General features: G+C 33.0%; 1 protein-coding gene across 1 annotated transcript; it reads left to right on the top strand.

Annotated features, from left to right (window-relative positions):
- The first annotated feature begins 2,316 nt into the window (after positions 1-2,316).
- On the top strand, positions 2,317-11,306 carry LOC126698088 (chloroplast processing peptidase-like). The gene is made up of 6 exons (XM_050395079.1): positions 2,317-3,229; positions 9,052-9,114; positions 9,204-9,272; positions 9,557-9,643; positions 10,557-10,624; positions 10,947-11,306. Exons 1-6 carry the CDS (start codon positions 3,002-3,004, stop codon positions 11,014-11,016), a joined length of 585 nt encoding a protein of 194 aa, XP_050251036.1. The 5' UTR covers positions 2,317-3,001; the 3' UTR covers positions 11,017-11,306.
- The last annotated feature ends 8,710 nt before the right edge of the window (positions 11,307-20,016 follow it).

Genomic DNA, 20,016 nt, shown 5'->3' with positions numbered 1-20,016 from the left:
AAAACAAATTTAAAAAACATAAAAAATATAATGATTCTTCAAAGACAATGGTATTCCCTCTCCAATGATAAAATAATAGAGACGGGGAGAGGAAGTTACCTAGAACATATTTTGTCTAAGCTGTAGACCACAAAACTTGCAAAAAGTAAAGACATCTCCATTTATCTAATCACCAGCTCCGATTTTGCAGCAGGGAGATTGCACAAATTCAATTTGCTAGAGAATAGAAAACTCAAGAAATATATAATAATAGTTATTGAAGTCAAAATAACATACGCTTGAACTCCTCTAGATTGTTCTGCTTATGCCTGCCACCAAAGCAAACCACAATGGGGCGTCCCTTCTTATCCAGGCCTTGCATAAAGAGCTTGCAAACTGATTGTTCTGTTTATGTATTAATTAATATATAAACAAAACTGAACTTTGTAGATCTTGAATGTTTTAGGGCTTTCTACGTCTGGAGAGAGAGAGTTTGTAGAAACCGTGGCTTTATATTTCTTAACTTGAGAGAGGGATAAGGTTGCTAGGGTTTTGAGAAGTTATAATTTTTATTTATTTTTTATTTTTTAAATATTATGCTGACGTGGAAAATTGTGGCTTTATATTTCTTAACTTGAGAGAGGGGTAAGGTTGCAAGGGTTTTGAGAAGTTATAATTTTTATTTATTTTTTATTTTTTAAATATTATGCTGACGTGGAAAATTGTGGCTTTATATTTCTTAACTTGAGAGAGGGGTAAGGTTGCAAGGGTTTTGAGAAGTTATAATTTTTATTTATTTTTTATTTTTTAAATATTGTGCTGACGTGGAAAATTGTGGTGCCAGCAAAAGCTTCGATTTTATATATATATATATAGATGTATATGGACTCAAGCATAACACAAATTTGTAAGAAAAATTTGAGAAAAATTTAAAATTTAGTAGTGGTCCTTGATCAACGACTCTAAGGCATGCGACGCCGGCATCTCTGTTGAAGAAGAAAGTTTCATCTACTGAAAATATTATTGTGATTGACAAGGAGAGAGCAAACTGAGATTCTTATGGCAATTAAAAGAAAATTTTAATTTTGTTGTTAAGGTAAAGGGGTAAATTTCGGATTTTCAGAGAAAGTTAAGGGTAATTTAGTGATAATGTGTAGAATACCTAACGGTCATGTCTAAAACATACTAAACTTCTTTATTGCGTTTATGCAAGACGCTTTTCCTAAAAAAATGCATTTCCATTTAAGAGTTGTTTAGATATATCTTATTTTGTTAAAACTAAAAATTTATTGTTAAAAATATTGTAAATAAAGGTAAAAGTTAGTTGAAATAGTACAATAGGACCCATAAATAGTACTAAAAAGTATAGTGAGACCATAAATAGTAGTAAAAATAAACTAAATAGTGAAATAATTTTCATTTTTTAAGTGGAATCCAAACGGAGGCTAACTTGCCAAATGCTAAAAGAAGTTAAAATCAATTGGTGCACCTACCCCTCTTTCAAATGGGATCTTAATAATTTTTTTAATTGAAATTTATTTGGAAATAAAAATCTAGAGAATTTAAATTCGATTTGATATTAATTATATTTCCTTCATATAAATTTTTTTTTTTTTTTGATAAGTACAATAGTGGAGAAGAAATTTGAATCTTTGATATCTTCGTTGGAAATACTAAAAAGTCTTAGTTGAGTTACAAAGATTTTGACATGTTTACTTTATTTTAGATCATATGTGTCATACTTGTAAATACAATTTTTTTATTAAAATAATAAGATCAATAATTTATTTATTTACTTAAAAAGATGAAGGATTAGTGATGTTGAATAGTCATGGTTATAACTTATAAGTGAAATGAGATGGAGGATCGATAATGATCAGTTTTAGTATTTTGTTAATCATCTACCATATAAAAATATAAGAAAAGTTATAATCAATCATTTGAAAAGTCAAAGTTAAGCCTGTGGATTAGTGTACATAAGTCTCACAGATTGAAAGAAAGTTGCAAAATTTTTTAACCATTAAATAACGACTTTAAAATCACGTTCTCAGTTATAAAAACTGTAAGTGTGTAACAAATTGGGTATATAACTTTTTTCCTTCCAGAAAATTACATTCCTAGCTTTATATATATATATATATATATATTGTTTTAAGAAACTTCATCCCTAGCTTAATATGTTCTACACTATGCATCCTTTTCTACAAGGTACATATATTTTAATAAATAAAAGGGCAAAAAAGAAGACAAAGAAAATCATCTGAAATTTGACCCTATCTTATTAACAAGAAAAATCTATGATCAGCTGGATAAAACTGGTGGCATTTGACTTGTACAAAAAAGCTGGTGTACAAAAATATGCACAAATGGAGTCACAGTGTCACAGACCATAGTCCATGACACTAACAGCACCGGCTTCCCAGAAAGCCTCGAATCTATCTGACTGTCTCCCAATAAGGAAACTTAGCCAACAAGAAAAGAAACCTCAGACGGTTCACATAATATATCACTCACCGTCTCTCTCTGGCTCTCTCTATGTCCTGTAGAGCTGAGGAGGCCTCGCATGGCTATGTTCGATTAGCTCGCTCTCATCTCACTAAGCTAAAATTTCATCAACCAGGAAAGACCCTTTTTTTTTTTTTTTTTTTTTTTTTTTTATAGAACGTTTATACCAGTAATTGTTGTGCCTATTCTCTCCAATTCCTCATGCTTCTCTGCTTCTCTCCCTAACTTTTCAATCCAAGCAAACCCCATTTCTTACTTCGTCTTTGATATCCAAAAACCCAGCATTCAAGCTCCTCATCAAAGAATTCAAACTGTGTAAACTTTGATCACTCTTCAATTCACTCCTTCCAAAAGAAATCAACATCTTGTATAATCACTAGCTTCACAGAATCCGAATTCTAACCCTTTGAAGCTTAAAACCTTCATTTCAATCTTTCCTGTTGTTGTTGTATTTGTTCTTTGAATTCTTGTTCTGGGTCTTGATCATATTCTTTGTTTGTTCCCTCAATTTGCTGCAATGAGTTTCATGAAGCCCTCCGCGTTGTATATGTTTCTTACCACCTACGTTTCGTTCCGGTGGATGCCTTGCCAGAGTTGGGGGTTTCTCCGGTGGCCAGGGCTTGATGGGTTCTTGAGGCTTTTGGTGGTTGTGCTTTTATGGTCTATGTTTTCAGAGATTCGGTACATTACCTCAAATTCCATGCACCCAACTCTTCGTGAACATGATCGGGTGATCATCGAAAAGGTAAAGGCTTCTACTTTTTTTTAATTTGCTTCTGAGTTCATTTACTCTAATGACTATTACAATGTTTTTAGAGGTGTCTTGGTTCAACGTGAATGGAAGAAAATTGCTATGAGCCTTGAGCTATGAGCCTTATAGCTCAAGTGAATGGAAGAAAATTATGGTTTGCATTGTCTTGTAGAATATTTATTTATGCGGAGTGGCTAGAAAGATCATAGTTTTAGAATCTTGAGAATGAATTTGCAAATTTATATCTCAATGTTGTAGCTTAATTTCCGTTTAACTATCACATGAAGGTAGTAGTAATGAGGCTAACTTTCCCATTTTAGGAATACAAGAAATAATTACTTCATTTGTCTAACTGGTAATGTTCAATGAATGAAATGAAAACGAAGAATATTTTAGAGGTGAGTTGAAAAATGTTGAGGATTAGGGTTAAGAGAGAGACAGAGAGACAGAGTTGAAACAGAAGATTTAGGAATTAATCAATCAGTGCTTCACCTTAGCACATATTTATATTAGAGTGATATGCCAAGATAACAAGAATACCCCTATGCTAATATAAATAACAAGCTAATTTAAAAACATCAACAGTAACTCTAACAATTAGAATGTTGTTATGTTGAATTCACTTATTGTTCTTTGTGCATTTTCATTCAAAAATCGTCATTTGCATGCTTCTTTCTATGTAAGGGAATATCTAATCCTTTAAGTGATTAGACACACTAGGCTACTTGCAAATCTTGATTGATGTTGAATCAATATTTTGTATTTCCTTGCTATGCTTCCTTTTCGTAGGCAGTCTCTACGAATGCAGCACTGCTTTTGTGATTAATATGATCTGCACTGTCATCATAGTCATATAGCACCATTATCTATATAGCCACTAGCATCTTGGAAGCAAGACGGATGTCTCACTGACAACCTAGTGGAAAATTAACCATAACTACTTGATGTACTTGTCCTCTGCAAGATTGTGGTGATCAGCATATAGTTCATCATCAGTATTAGGTTATTCATCTTTGTAGGGCCATATTGAAATCTAAACTTCCTTCTTTGATCATTTTAGTTTACTTCACCAAACTTGAAGGACAGCACGCTTTCTTGGTTATTTGATTTAATCTTTGTTGCCCTTGTCTGGTGTTCCTCACCAGATTCAGTTGAGGACTACCCTGGGTTCAGTTGGATACCTTGACTTTTAGCGCGTTAATATGTTTTTGTCCTATCTGGAAATTTTCTTTTAGGTCCAACTTTTACAGTGACTGGAAGTGGATATAGACAGATTACCTAAGTAAGCTCAAATTAGAGTACCTGGAAATTTTGAGGTCATATTGTTTCAGTTACTTTTAAAGGTTCTCACTAGCTGCTTCAGGGTATACTGCAAGTCTAGTGCCCCAAAGGAGCTAAGGTTCTTTATTTTTTCATTGATACCTGGTCTACCTAGATATTTTCAAGCTGCTATTGAATTATCTGAAATGCTGGTTGAAAAAACAGGGAAAAACTTGTAATGAGTCCATAAATTTTTTTAATGATATGCTTGCTTGCCCTGCAATCTAGATGGAACCACTTTCTTGAGTACAAATGGGGCTTCCTTATAGGACTTTATGATCATTCTCTAATGTCCTCACGGAAAATCCCAGTAGCCCGTTGGACAAAAGTTTGAACTCTCCGGATATTTCTGCATTTGATATGAAAAAATGAATTTTGTGTTGCTTCACTTCTGAAATCACCCTTGAGATGCATTACACATATGCTCTAGATTGAAGTCAACAAGATCTGGATGCTATCAGACTTTGTTTTTGGCGTTGCTTTATCTGCATCTTAATTTGAAGGACTGAGAAATTTGCTAAAATTTTCTGTAATCAATGCCTAATTCTGTGATTATCATACACCTTGTACCTTTCTTTATTGGAAGTGAATAACCAATAGTGTGAACTGAATGAATTTGAGGTAGCTAGTTACTAGACATTTTCCCATGTGAGCAATCACCCTAACATGCAAGGAATTTCCTCTCTTATTGGTGGGTGGAATAAAATTCTTGTAGCTAAAATTCTGACCCTCAGATTGCTAATTATTTAGTTACTTATCCCTAAAGCAGCCATAAAAGTATTCCCCAACAAATTGAACTTTTGCTTCTTACTTGTCAGCTTGCTCTAAATGCAGCTTCAGGGGAACTTCGTTTATATGATTTTTTGGTGGGTAGCAATGTATATCTTTTTCTTTATTAGCTCTTTGTAAGCACTATTTGTGGAAAGTGTGGTCAATAAATGAAGCTGTTTCCGAGTCCATCTATTAGACTAGAAGGTTCAGCTCCAATTTCAAGAAAAATAAAAACAAAACCAAGATGAAAATGAAATAGTTGTATCTATGTATAGTTTTAATGTTCATGTCATAGACAAATAGAGGCTGACCATATGATATCTCTTTGTCTGTTATATTGCAGAATGAGGATAAGATTATCATCATTCGTGGGATATAGAGAATCTCAGTCTTTAAATGGATCTTTTAATTTGATCTATGTACTTTGCATGTCAGTGCATGTATCCAAAAATCGCTTAATGGGGTTAGTCTTTATAAGAACACAAATGTGGGTTTGGTGTTCTTAAGGAGATTCAAGTGGAGTATTGATGTGGAAAGATGGAAATTTAGGAATTGTACGGCCTTGAGGTTTTGGGTAGGGTTTGGAAGTAAGAGGCAATTGATGTTTGATGTGAGCTGGTGCTAGGTTGAAGACTAGGGTTAGATTTTAGTACTCTTGGAGTTTCGGTTATGTTATTGATTTAGAGAAATATGGATGCTTATAAGGATTTACGCATGCGATTGATGTGATACATGTACTTGAAGCTTATCTAACTCACTCTCGTATATCTACTTGTAACTAACCAACCTTAACATGTGCAACTCTTGTAATCTCATCCAATTGAGCTCCAAGCTGCCACCTCAGGGTTGAATCACGTGCATGGGAGTGAGAGAAGGCTGCCACAGAGATTTGGGAACAATTTGCCAACGAAGTGGCAATCAGCACTTTAAGCTGTTAGGGAAGTGCCATTTGGGCTCCTTGGAGTGCCGATCATCCTTTAAATTCTCCAATTCTGCTTCTGTTTGACTTACAATCAAGGACCTAACAAGTCTGGTCAATTAGGGTAAGAGATTTGCAAATTTTGTAATAGTTCTCTATGGTGTAGACTGGTCACTTATAGTAGGAGATTAAAAAATTTGTATAGCTCTGTTTTCTTTGCTATTGCCTTTTGATTTAGGAGTGTCTAAGTCAAGCAGTTGATGGTTTTGTTATATGAATCCAAAGGATGAGATTATCATAATACATGGGATACAGGACATCTTTCACAGCCTTTAAATGGATCATTGGGTTTGTTCTATATACTTTGCATGTTAGTTCATGCGGTAGTTTGGTCACCTAGCGTAGGAGATTACAAAAGGACAAAGTTTAGCTACAAAATTAGTTGTAGCCTTAGGCTACAAACTTACTTAATATCTTTTTATTGGATTTGAATTTTGACAAATCCACCATTGGATTACATCTTCTTCTTATATCCTTCATGCTTGCAAAATTTCAAGAAAATTAAAGATCAATAGCTATGTCATCAATAAATTTTTTAAATTGCAAGTTTTTGTAATTTAAAATTATGAACAAAATATAAACTTATAGATCATGTAGTAAATGATATCCGATTGACACAAAATTTAATATGTGTATTAAGGGTGTAAAGAACATGCAATTCAACGGTTAGATTTTCAAAATATGTTGTAATATTTATTTTATTGAGTGAGTTTGTAGCCTTAAGCTACAACCAATTTTGTAGCTAAACTTTGTCCGATTACAAAATATGTAATAGCTCTCTTTGGGGTGGTCTTGTCAATTATAGTAAGATACTGAAGAATCTGTAATATCTTTCTTTTCTTTGCTATTAGTTTGGGAATTCGTCTATCATCATGTGTGCTATATCCCAAAACGACTAATCAAGTTACAATTAAGGTTCCTTGCAATCGTTTATAAAGTCCAAATTTACTTTGTACATATCTGATGTGGGGCTCAACATGTGACCACACAACACACGCTCATACAATCCAATTCAATCCAATCCGGGGTATCAGTGTTGGTCAAGTATTGAGTGAAATTGTTATATGAATCCATATTAAGGCCAGCAGATTTAAAGAAACAGTTGCACAATCCTTTGATGTTTGAAACGTTCAAGTAGAGTTCATTTATGGTTTTATGACATGGTAGAGTTCTGGTGATTTTCAACTTGGGGTGATGTTGAAAGCAGCTTCCATCTATAAAGTTTTGTCTTGGTTTTGTGTGAAGCTTTGGATGATATGTTGGCAATTCATTTTTCATCTTTGAGAAAAATGAAATCTTCCAAAGATCTTGTTTTTGAACTCCAGAGACAGTTGACTATTTGATAATTTATTTTCAAATAGCCAGTGGAGATGTTGCTTGTGGCTTGGCACATCTTGGGCAGTCTTTCCATCAATTAGTTTCCTTATCTTTTCTCATTCTTGGCTTTGAGTAAGTAGTAGCACTATTTGGAGGCAAAGGACCATGAGAATCAAGATATAGTTATTAGTCATACATTATAGTTTTTCTTAAAAGAGTTTTTGTTGCATGGAATTTTGGTCATCTGTGATCAAGGACCAGCAGGGATTCCCTTTGAGGACGTTATTCATGATTAATATCTGGCTCTATATGCATTGAGTAATTGTTCTTTTTTCCTGGCTCTTGACTATATATCTTGCACATTTTTTGTTTCCATCAATGCCAATAATAGTTATCAGAGATGTTTATCTGCTGTACAAGAAGAAAAAAAATTGTCGCTGGAATGATCAGAAGTTATATACTTGCAGCTCTTACCTAAACAGAAGTTGGAAATCAGTAGTTGATGGTGATGGGTTCCCATGAAGATATACTTGCATGTATGATAACTAATTAAAAAAAAAAATCAATGTGAGACTGTTTTAACAAATTCACCTGCATTCTGTTATCTCCTAAGTGAAATTCAATGAGCCTTTATGGCGGCTGTTTGGTACAAATGTTGTGGACCTTAAAGCATCAAGGGATGCCATTGATCATACTCCTAGTCCTCAACTCCTGATTAAAGCAAGCAGTGAGAATCAACTTTTTGAAAGAGATTACAACCTGCTGGGTAAACAATTTCAGAATGTTTAAGCTATAAACAAGGTGAAAGAAAAGCGTGGAAATGAGGAAAAAAATATCTCCTGAATGAATCCTTTCTTTTTTCATTTAATTGGTTCTTATATTGTATGACGGATTTCCAAGATAAATTTCAGTAATTGGGGAGAAATGATGAGGACAAGAATGCCTGAACTGTAACAATTACTTTGCTGTGTATGACCAAAATTTATTAAACCAAATGCAAAGTTATGGCAGCTGATTTTAGATTCATGTTAGTGATCAACAGGAAATTTGAGGGCCGACAACATATGAATTAGAAACACCACTTTGTGCTATGATAGAAGCAAAATTTCAAAGTTTCACAGAATCACATGCCTATTCAATTGATATATAAAACAATATTCATTCTTCTTTAAGGAGCATTAGAATATCGGCCTATTCCCATATCTTGTGCTCTGAATTTTGAAATTCTGTTGAAAAATTGGAGTCAACAGAACCAAGCAGATTGTTTTTTTTTGGGGGGTGGGGGAACCGAGCACTCTTTCACTATATTTTATGATCATGAAGAATAGAAATAATTATATGGGTGATTATTTTCAGTTTTTTCCATCACTATAATTGTTCTTCACTTCTAACTTTGACCACCATTATGGTCACTTGATAACATCTTCAGGCCTCATATTACATTAGAAGTCCTGCTGTACATGATATTGTGACATTCCAAGATCCAACACAGGTTTGTAAATATGGTACAATAATTTTTACATAACTCCTGCTTTCTGGTTATTTTTAGGTAAACCTCTGTTACTTTCTTGGTTTCTGTAGCAACTTGGTGACAAGGAGGAAATTGTTTTCATAAAGAGAATTGTTGCAAAAGCAGGAGATTTAGTTCAGGTAGAACAGCTTCATAGACCCCTCTTCATGTATATTATGCCTGAATTATTGCAAAAGCAAGTCATTCCATGTTTATCCTTAAGTAGTTATGTGTTAATCTAGGTTTGGTTAGTTAGTTAATCCTGGAAATGGCTTTGGTCACTCTTTGCACTTTGAGACGTCATTCATTGCTGACTGGACAATTAGATGGTCATTATATCATGTATATCTTTTATTTATAATTCAATATTTTGAATTGATCCAAAGGAAGCAACACTTACGTCTGGGTTTATAATACCTTGCAGGTCAATGGTGGATGTCTCTATGTCAATGGAATTGCTCAAAATGAAGATTTCATAGCAGAGCGCCCAAGATATGAATCAAATTTAACTGTATGCTCCCTATCTATTATTACTGTGTTTCCATTCTACTTGCAGTCTTTCCAGCATTTTGCCATGTGGGCAGGCCCAAGGGAGTAGCTAATTATCAATAATGAGCGCTAAGTAGCTGATTAAAAGAAAATTTAGTAATACTATAATGTACTTTTCTTTTTTTTTACATTAATACAGGTAGTTAATGAAATTACCTGGATAGTCTTTTCCTGGAAAAATAAAGATAAAGTAGATTATGAGTAATTTTTTTTGTTTAAAATAAATCTATACGTTTTTTTTTTTTGTTGTTGTTGTCTATATGTTGATTATATGGTTGTCTCAAATAAAAAATATAACACAATGTCAAATAATTCAGCTAGTAAAGTCTTTTGTCATCAAAGATTGAAACCTACCTACACTAGGGAAGGGGATTTTAAGGGAAAGGGGAGGACCACCTCTTTTATGTAGCCTAGGTCAATGGACAAGAAAAAAGAAAAAGAAAATATTTTGCAGCTGTAATGCAAATATATGATATGACTATGGTGCCTCCTTATGGTGGAATGCATGTACGATAAAAAGGGCATCTAAAGGAGTTTTCAAAAGGGTTGGGGAGCCTGTAGGTCTGTGCATGAACCAATCATGGTCTTGAACAGCATTATGGGAATGGAACTTCTGGGGCAAATGATTTCCCACAATAATAGCCAATAGCCAATGAAGCTACAGGCAATGTGTGCGCTGTGTCATTAGATAAGGTAAACAAAGTGAGAATGACAAAGCCTTGCTGGAAACCATGTTGACATCTGCTTATTTGGGTTCTTCATGGGCTTCAGATGGTTCAAATTATGTTTGGCCCTGTAGCATTCTTATCTTCACTTGGGCCTGCAATCCACATCATTTACTTCATACCTAACTTACCTATTTTTTGGTTTTGCAGTATGTGCCTAAAGGTCATGTTTATGTCTTGGGTGACAACAGAAACAAGAGTTATGACTCCCATGATTGGTTAGTTTACAAGTGCCATTCTTCAATTTATTTTCCTTTTATTGGCAGTGTGTTTGGGGGTTTGGGTATGGTAGGTGTAGGTGCTGATATTTCATAGGATGTATTGGAGCATTCTGGTTTGAACTACCTTTAGAGAGAGGGACATTTCACCTCAGCTCTCAAAAGGACAGTGTCCTTTTCCATGGGAGTTCCTCTTGGATGTTGATTTGGAAGCACTACACTCCCTTTTTCCCCCTTCCTTATTCTATTTGGATATATTGATTTGAACTTTACAGTTCATTCCTTTTTAATTTTTTAATCCTTTCAAGTAATTGATGAACAGGGGGCCCCTTCCGGTCAAAAACATTGTTGGAAGATATGTCATGTGTTGTTACAGACCTTCAGAGAGTTGATGATGGAAACAGTCTGCAGCCATTTAAACTCTAACAAGCTTTGGCAGATTAGATGAGGACATTGTTAGAAGTCTGTGTGCTTTTACATTGATGGAGTTACTGCTTATTTGCCTCCAGCGGCTAATTTTATGGTTCTGGAATTGTTCACTAAAAACTTGCATGATTTTAAACTGCTGAATGTGGATGCGCTTTACCCTTGAATAATGTACAAAAAATGGGGTTAAAAAAAAACCTCTTTGAACACATCAACCAGATACATGACACAGAAAAATTACCAAGCTCTTTGTATATTCGAAATTTCTTTAGTTGTGGTAGTTTATTTAAATTGTTTTGTTGTGGTTCGGTTTGAGGGTACTATTTGTGCTCTCCTGTTTGTGTCTTTGGCCTGTGCGTTTCATACACCAAATATCTGGATTGGTGAGGCTTCTAGTTGTTGGGATCGTTACAAAATTTAGCAACTTGGAAATTTGACAAGCTAACCAACTGGATAGTTTTAACGTGTATGAAGTATTGCTGGAATATAGTACATTGGCCATTGGTGTCATCTCATCGGTTAGGTGCATAAGCATTCTCCTACTTTTTGATGGGTTAAGTCCACAATTGTCTGGATTCTTCTATCTAGGTGACATGAAATATCGAAAAAGACATGCACCTACCTCTGCAGTCCTTTAACTCTCCCACTACCAAGCCTGCTTAAATCTAAAAAGGACTAGGTAAAGCACAGCTACAATGCATACAAAAATCTTGAATAGTGTAAGTTGAACTTGATTAATTAGCTTTTCCTTTTGTTGTGTGTTTAACAAAGGGAGATAAGTCTAAGAATTGGACTATTTCTTGAACATGACACGTTATATAATAATCTTTATACCTTTAAATTTGTAATATATAATCTTAACAGTGAACCAGTAACCGTTAAAGAATAAAGACCAATAATATAGATTTTCTGAACGGTGCTTAACCGTGTGGACACAATTTCTCATCAAGTATGTCATCACTTAGTATTAGGCATCAATGGGACTGACCTGTTCAATCATTAGGTATAATATAAAATTGATTTGAGCAGTTTAATTCCTGCCAACCTTTTGTAGGTTACCTAAAGTTGTGAGATCTTTGGTTAACGGAAGGGGAAGAACTATCTCCCATGTGACCACTAGTTAAAAAACAACAAATACATATTATATAATCATATTATACAATAAAAATTATTAGACTCTAGAAATCTTGGTTTTGTCAAGTATCTATCTAATCTATATGACAAGTAGACCTTTTATTAGAAGAATTAATAAATTACATAATTCTTCTATAGCTTGGAACGGAATTTTTATTGGGAAAATATTGCTTATAGGCAAGTATTTTAGGACTATATTGTATGTGTGATGTTATTTGGGAGAATGAGGAAAGAAAAATATTTCAACATAACATAAAAACGCGGAAATAAAAGTAGGATGAGAAAAGTACAGCGTTATATGGCATTTTCAATGCCGACAAAGTACAGTGAAATTCTTTTAAAAAAAAAAAATTGTTGTTTTCTCACTATGCAGTGCTAAATATCTTAAGCTATTATTACACACAGAATTTGAGCATTCCTTATATCATTGAAGTTCTCAAAGAATATGGGCATCAAAGAGAAAACGAAAACACATTCTAAGCTAAAATTTTTGAGTGTCCTGAACCTGTCTGTGTTCATAACACAGTACTATAAATTGAAACTCCACAATCAAAATTAAAAAAAAAAAAAAAAAAAAAAAATTCAAATTACTATTTCGATTAGAACCAAGGTAATTAAATATGTTTTATTATTTAATTTATATTATTATATAATATAGTATAGCATATAGTTTTTAATTTTACTTTTAAAAAATAGACAAACAATATGCATTTGTTATATAACTTAAATTAGGATTTGCTTGTTTATTTTTATTATTAGATTTTTATTTTATTATTAAATATTTCTATTGTTTAGATGTAATTCTTAATTAAGTTGTGCATCACATCTGCATTACACTTGTGTTTAATAATACAATAGGCTATGTAATATTGTTTTCCTATTTGTTATATAAAAGTGCTATGTAATACTGTTTTCCTATTTGTTATATAAAAGTCTTATCTTATCTATTTTTTTGAGAATGAAGTCTTATCTTATCTATTGAAGTAGACCATGGGAATTCAGACATGAGTTTCTTCATAAAAATCAAACACCTATTTAGAGTCTTGACCCTTGTCTTTTCATTTTAAAAGCCACACTTTCTCTCACCGTGTTTCGAATTTCAACGTTGAAATTGGGTGTGAAAAATTTAAAAATTGGAGGCAAGGCATTAAGGTTAAACAATCCTGACATACCTCACACATATACAGATTAAAACATGTGAGACAGACATGCATACGGTAGTCGTGACTCACGAGTCACGAGTCCATGACATGATTGAGAAATTTTCTAAGTCCTAACTCCTACCTTCCACTTTCTTCTGCTCAAACCAACCAGGACGAATCGCCGCGTGAACACAGGAAGAGTCAACCCAGAGTCTTCTCCTTATCTCCACGTAAAACAGCACAAACACTAAATCCTGATAAAAAAGCAAGTCCATAACTATCAAGATAGCAAATTGTAAATGATAAATAATATATTAAGTGATGTCCGTGATATATATGAGTCTTCGAAAATTAATAAAAAGCATATTCATGCTATTATGAAAATCGAACGAGTGTCAAGAGTATTGTAAGTTTGTAACTCAATTGATTGACTCTTCAAATCATTCTATTCCCAACTATTAAATTATATACATAAATAAAAAAGGCTTAAATGCAAAAACACCTTATGGGGTTTCAATTCTTCTTTATAACTCTATGAGGTTTTTATATCCATCAAATTACTCTTGTAACCAATTTTTGTTAGTTCTTGTGGATGAAACCATCACGTGTGTAATGTCGTGAATCAATTTATGAGTCTTTTTTTGTTATCATGTATAGAGATGACAATTTAAACTGGCTCCCAGCAGCCCGCAGGTATCTGCCTCACTCACCCTTAATGAATGAGTTTTACTTGCCCCACATAACAAATGGGGTGGGGACAAGGGTTAACATTTTCATCCATACCCGCCTTGTTTATATTTAAAGGTTAAACAATTAAAAAAAAAATTATTTTATAGGCTTAATGTTAGAACTTGTTTATTTATTTTTTTAATAAATGTTTTTAGAGTTTTAATTTAATGTATTTAAAATAAATTTTATATATATATATATTTATATGAAAGCTCACTTAGTATGTAAAACACTAGTAAATGTTTAGAACCGAACCTCAATTACAAAATTACCAACATAAGCTTATATTCAAACAATTGATGTATGGAATGATAAATATAAGCAATACCCAAATTGGCAAAACACTTTAAACCATAATTAATTACAAACACAACAATAATTAAAAGGAATAGGGTAGGGAAGAGAGAAGCAAACACAAAGATAACTTTGAGACGTGTTATTGAAGAGGAAACCGAAAAGTCACAATTTTCAGTAAAACAGGGGAACTTCGCGGGTCACTCGCGACTGGTGCAAGTTGCGAATCCAAGTCGCGAGTTACCTTCCTGGATAGGTTGTACTGAGCTGGAACCTGGCCTGACTGTTCACCTTCCTGCATGTGCTTCTTATGTGACCTTTAGCTGTTTTGATCAAATCTTCACCACTTAATATTAAACCCATTACAAATAAATCCTACAAAAATATAATGAAATAAATTAATGCAAATACAACACTTTTTGTCATGGAATAAGCCAACACTAATATTATGAGAAAAATCATAACTTAACAATATATGTGGTGATAAATGGCTCGGATAAGGGAATTGGGCTATGGGCCTCGCCTGAGGACGCTAAAGTGCCCGAGGACAAACAAGTATTAATAAAGGCAAGTAGGTTATCTAGTCGAGGACAAGAGCTGGTCACGACAAGCAGGTGATGTTGTCTAAGGAGACAAACCTCCTCGGGAAACATAATGGAAGCCTAAGTCCAACCACCCAATAAGTACTAGGCAGTGGACAACCATGCTTGGAAGGAAGATAAGTTTCAGAGAGAGGTGAGTCAATAGAGAATTGAGAAATATCTGGGAAGAAAGTTGCTACCACCACATTGAATGCTCTGCACCTAACCAACTGGTCGCATTAATGTAGAGGTGAAGCCTGAATAGTGACTTCTAGCCCTATAGTTGCCCACACATTCTTTAAGAAGGTTCTGATGGGACAAGTATCAAGAAGATTAGTTATTTGATCAACAAGTAGAAAGCTAAGAGAAGAGAAGGTGAAGGTGTATAAAAGGGAAAGGATTCCATTACAATAAAGGGGAGAGAGAAAAAGGGATCACTTTGTAACCAAGAACTTGAACATTTGTATAAGCCTGAGAGATAAATATAAGAACATACCATCCTCAGATTTGACCGAGGAGTGTTTTTCTTTTCAACTTGTTCTTCTCAGTCATTCCTACATTAAACTAACCCGTCGTGATTCACATTTGACTTGTTAAACATTCAATATTAACCCACTCTCTAACAAATTTATTGTTGTGGACCTGTTAGGCTAGTGTCCAAATCTTTTGGGCTGTGGATCAATTTGTCCCCCTACAATATATATATATATATATATATATATAGAGAGAGAGAGAGAGAGAGAGAGAGAGAGAGAGAGAGAGAGAGAGAGATAACTTGAGTGTGGCGAGATGAGTACCCATAGGTATTTGCTAGAATGAGACCTTAAAAAAAAAAAAAACCCCACTTTTAACATCCATGATCACGTGATAGTCATGTGATTTTTTCATATATAAATGGTGTTGGTGAAAACACAATAATAATGGAAATAACACAAAAAGAAATTGAATAATACTTCTGAATATTATTAATTTGAGATTATAAAATACATAACACTATTTGGACTAAAGTGCGACACTCACTTTCTTTAAGGAGATTCAAGCCCTTAGTTGGCTAATCTTTGTAACCGGTACAGACCTTCTTTGATTTGTCTCCCCTAGGATACAATAGCCCAACAAAGTTCATATGACTAGAACAACATTTGCACAAAGTGTTCAAACTCAAACTCCACCAGAAAGAACACCCTTCCTTGCCAAAGACCTCTCTATTTTTTTTTTTTTTTTGAGAGAGTTTTAACCTATAGCGTTCGCTTTTGATGATTGCTCTTTATCATTAGATCAAGATATCAATCAGTTTTTAGTGTAAGTGGGAATTGAACCCCAGATCTCTTATACAACCATTAGAGACTTTATTAGTTGAGCTAACTGGAACGTACAACCTCTCTATTTTTTAGTGTATAAGAGTGTTTGTAATTGCTGAATTTTTTTTTTTTTTTTTTTTGGGTGTAACACTGTTACGTGTGTTGGGTCTGAATGAGTCTATTATAAGCTCAATGGGCCTCACGAAATTATTACCCAACTTAATCTAATTAATTATGTTCATAATTCTGATGTAGTGGGTGTTACAAGATTAATTATTAGATATAAATTTGATGGGCTGGAGCCACACAATTAATCTATTAATCTATTAAGAAGGTGAATGACTCTTTATTTTCCATAATAAAAATGTCATTTACTCACTAATGGATATTGGAAAATATTCTGAATATATTTAGCTTAATATTTGAAGTAATACACATCAGTTCATTAATCATTACAATTAAAAAGAATAAAATAGTATTTTTCCTTTTATTAAACATTTTCACTAATTTTTTATCTTTCATATTAACTCCCACATCTTTACATTTATATTGTCATATAAATTCATTTTAATTAAATAATATTAAAATGCTAAAAAAAAAGGTAATACAATAGAGTCTTAAGGAAGAATTGAAACTTTAGAGGATATTTTTGTAACTACCGTAAACTGAAGGGTGTTTTTACATTTTGGCATATATATATATATATATATATATATGTATGTATGTATATAAAATAAAAATTAGTGTCCCCTTGAAGTTTACTTGATGACAAGAGGGGTAATCATATTGTAAAATAGTCAAGACTCAAGACAAACACATAATAGACCCATTTTGTCAAATATTCTTTTCAACCGAGTGGGTGGAGTATTATATAATTGAAATAAAAACAACGACACCGCAACCAACAAATACAAGAAAAAAAATACAAACAAGAAGTTGCCCCCACCAATTATCGATAAGAGAGAGAGAGAAAGAGTGTGTGAGTATGTGAGATAAGAAAGAATAAGAGATAAATAGATAGATACTTTTTTTTTTTGATAAGAATAGATCGATACTTTGTTCTATATATAAAGTCCCGTTCCTTCTTTTAAATGCATGAGATGCGGAAAAAAGGCACCGCAATAATTAATAATAGACGAGACACTACGACAGCCAAAGTTGACCGTCGTATCATTCATTTAGCTTTTTTCGTGTGGTCCTACTCCTACAGTCCTACTCCTATCTGTGGGCCCTTCAATATGAAACGTTGACTGTCTATCTACCGTCCAATGAGGTCTAAATATTTGGGCGCCTCAGATCGCGACCTCCACTACCTACAATTTCCTTATATTCAATCCATTGCTCTACACTCTACAATTTTGTTTTGTTTTGTTTTCATTATTTTAGTTTTTGGAATTGGGTGTGTCTTTGTTGTTTTCTTTTTTTCCACTACTATAATAATTGGTAAAATAATGTAGAAATCTTGTAATTCAGTAACTCTTTCTTCGTTTCGGTGCCACCCTAATCATAATTTTTGAGAATTGTGATGTGCGGGACCTTTTCAAACTAAAATTGGAAATTTACAAACTCAAACCTGTTGATACTTATATGGTATAAAGTTCTTCCATGAAATTTATGTATTTAATTTATTTTAATAAATTAAATAATTACAACTAGAAAAGAGAAAATTCAAATCCTCGACGTCTCCATTAAAAATATTAAAAAGTACCGATTAAGCTAGCTCTTGGTATGTATCTAACTTGATTGAATTTAATTCTTCTTCCTTAAATTATTGCTCTGAAAAATTGTACTTAAAATTTTATCTTTTTGATAATTCATTGGTTAACTTTAGTATAAAGTTTGCAGTTTTTAAGAACATTGAAATTTAAGAGATTTAGAGCAACTACACCAGCTAATGGATAGTCTTCTAAAGTATAAAAAGTGCTTAATTTTACACATTTTAACCCAAAAACCTCCTACATCAGTCTTTGTAAAAATGTCTAAATATGCTTAATGGTCTTACAAATGAACAGTAACCGTGTATATATACACGGTTACTGTTCACCGTGTAAAAGATTTTTTTATTCCTTTTTTCTCTCTCCTCTCTTCACTCACTCTCTTTTCCTTTCTCTCTCCTCTCACGGTTACTGTTTACAGTGTTAAAAAAATGAATATTTTATTTGAATAAATGTGTATAATAGACAAACTGATATGGATGTTTTGTAAAAATAGATGTGTAAAATAGAAAAAAGTAGGTTTTAAATGTGCAAAATAGAAAAAATTTTGCACATACTGATGTGGATGCTGAACATTCTAAAATCATAACAGAAGTGTTGATTCTGTTAGTGAATTGGTTTCAGACATGATGATAACTTTTTCTTAGCATTCCCCATTATAAATTAAATGTAGCAATAGTTGACTATGTTTCTTGTTTTGGTAGCAATAATAGAGCTTGTTTCTTGTTATGGCGGGCGAACATTTTTAATAAACCTCTATTTTGAATTTTGGAATAAAAAAATAAAAAAAAAGGGTGACTCATCTTTTTATTATGCATAAACTAGTCATCTTTGGAATAAATATGAACACCTGTTATGTTGATCCTGCCCGGACCATACCTAATTCTGTCTGAAACTACTAGTCCTTCAGAGAAATATAGTAAAGTTTCAATTTCTACATTGAAAAATGAATAGAAGTCCAACTTCTAGTGTATTCAACCCCAAGCCTACTTTTTGTCTAAGAAAAAAACCCAAGCCTACTCCTTTTAGCACTTAACCCAACTCGAGGGACTCTCATTTTATATACAGTGTCTTAATTTCTTACCAAACATATATTAAATCTAGTACAGGCATGCATTTAATTGTTAAAAAATCATGAACTTAAAGCCATGGTTTGACTTCATTATATTCTTAAAACAGACTCGATCGAGATGAGATGAGATTTGGTAGCTCAATTCTTTAAATTTACAAATTTGAATAACTTGGTTAATTGGGATGCTATTGAGTAGGATCCAAATATTTATGCAATAGATTATGTATCAATATCTTGGTTATTGATGATAAATATTTATTATTGATTGTTTAAGAAAAAATCATTCCCTAAATTCCCTTACCTGTAGTTCATTCTCATATGGTTGATAATTTTAATAAATTTACTCTTAAGCATTTATAGAGGTACTTCATGCATTTATGTGTTTTTCCTTTTAATAATTATCCCTCCCCCCCCCCCCCTCCCTCCCAGTTTTAAATTTGGATTATTTTTTCCTCACAAAGACAATCACATTATCGATCTTCATTATTATTATTTTTTATCTATGGGGCTGCTTTAAATGGTTCTACATCATGATTTGTTTAGCAATAGTGAAATATGTTGAAGTTTTTTGAGGAATGTGAAATATGTTGAAGTTTAAGGAAAGAAAAAAAAATTATTCCAGGTAATAAATATTGCAGATATATAGTATATCCTTAAAATATAGAGTTATCATGTATTTTATTTTTGTAATACTTATCTCTCTCGTGAATGATTAAATCAAGAAGACTTGACAAAAAAACAAATCTAAATCATTGCACAACAAAACAAGAGAAGTTCAACATGGTTTGGTATGACATGTGACCTTTACAAATGGTATATAGACAGCTCATGCCTCAAAACAAATTATCTATCGATAATTTGGGAGACACTGAGTGTACCAATGGTCCAATACCTATCTTTTTAAATTTATGATCCGTTTATATCTTTTTATTCTTTTTTCTCATGATTTCCATGACACCTATGTACTTATGTAACTATTCATCAAAGATACATATCGTACT

This window comes from Quercus robur, chromosome 9 (genome assembly GCF_932294415.1).
Source record: "Quercus robur chromosome 9, dhQueRobu3.1, whole genome shotgun sequence".
In the NCBI taxonomy this organism is placed as follows: domain Eukaryota; kingdom Viridiplantae; phylum Streptophyta; class Magnoliopsida; order Fagales; family Fagaceae; genus Quercus; species Quercus robur.
Note: the sequence above shows the minus strand (reverse complement) of the source record. Positions and strands in the feature narration are given on the sequence as shown.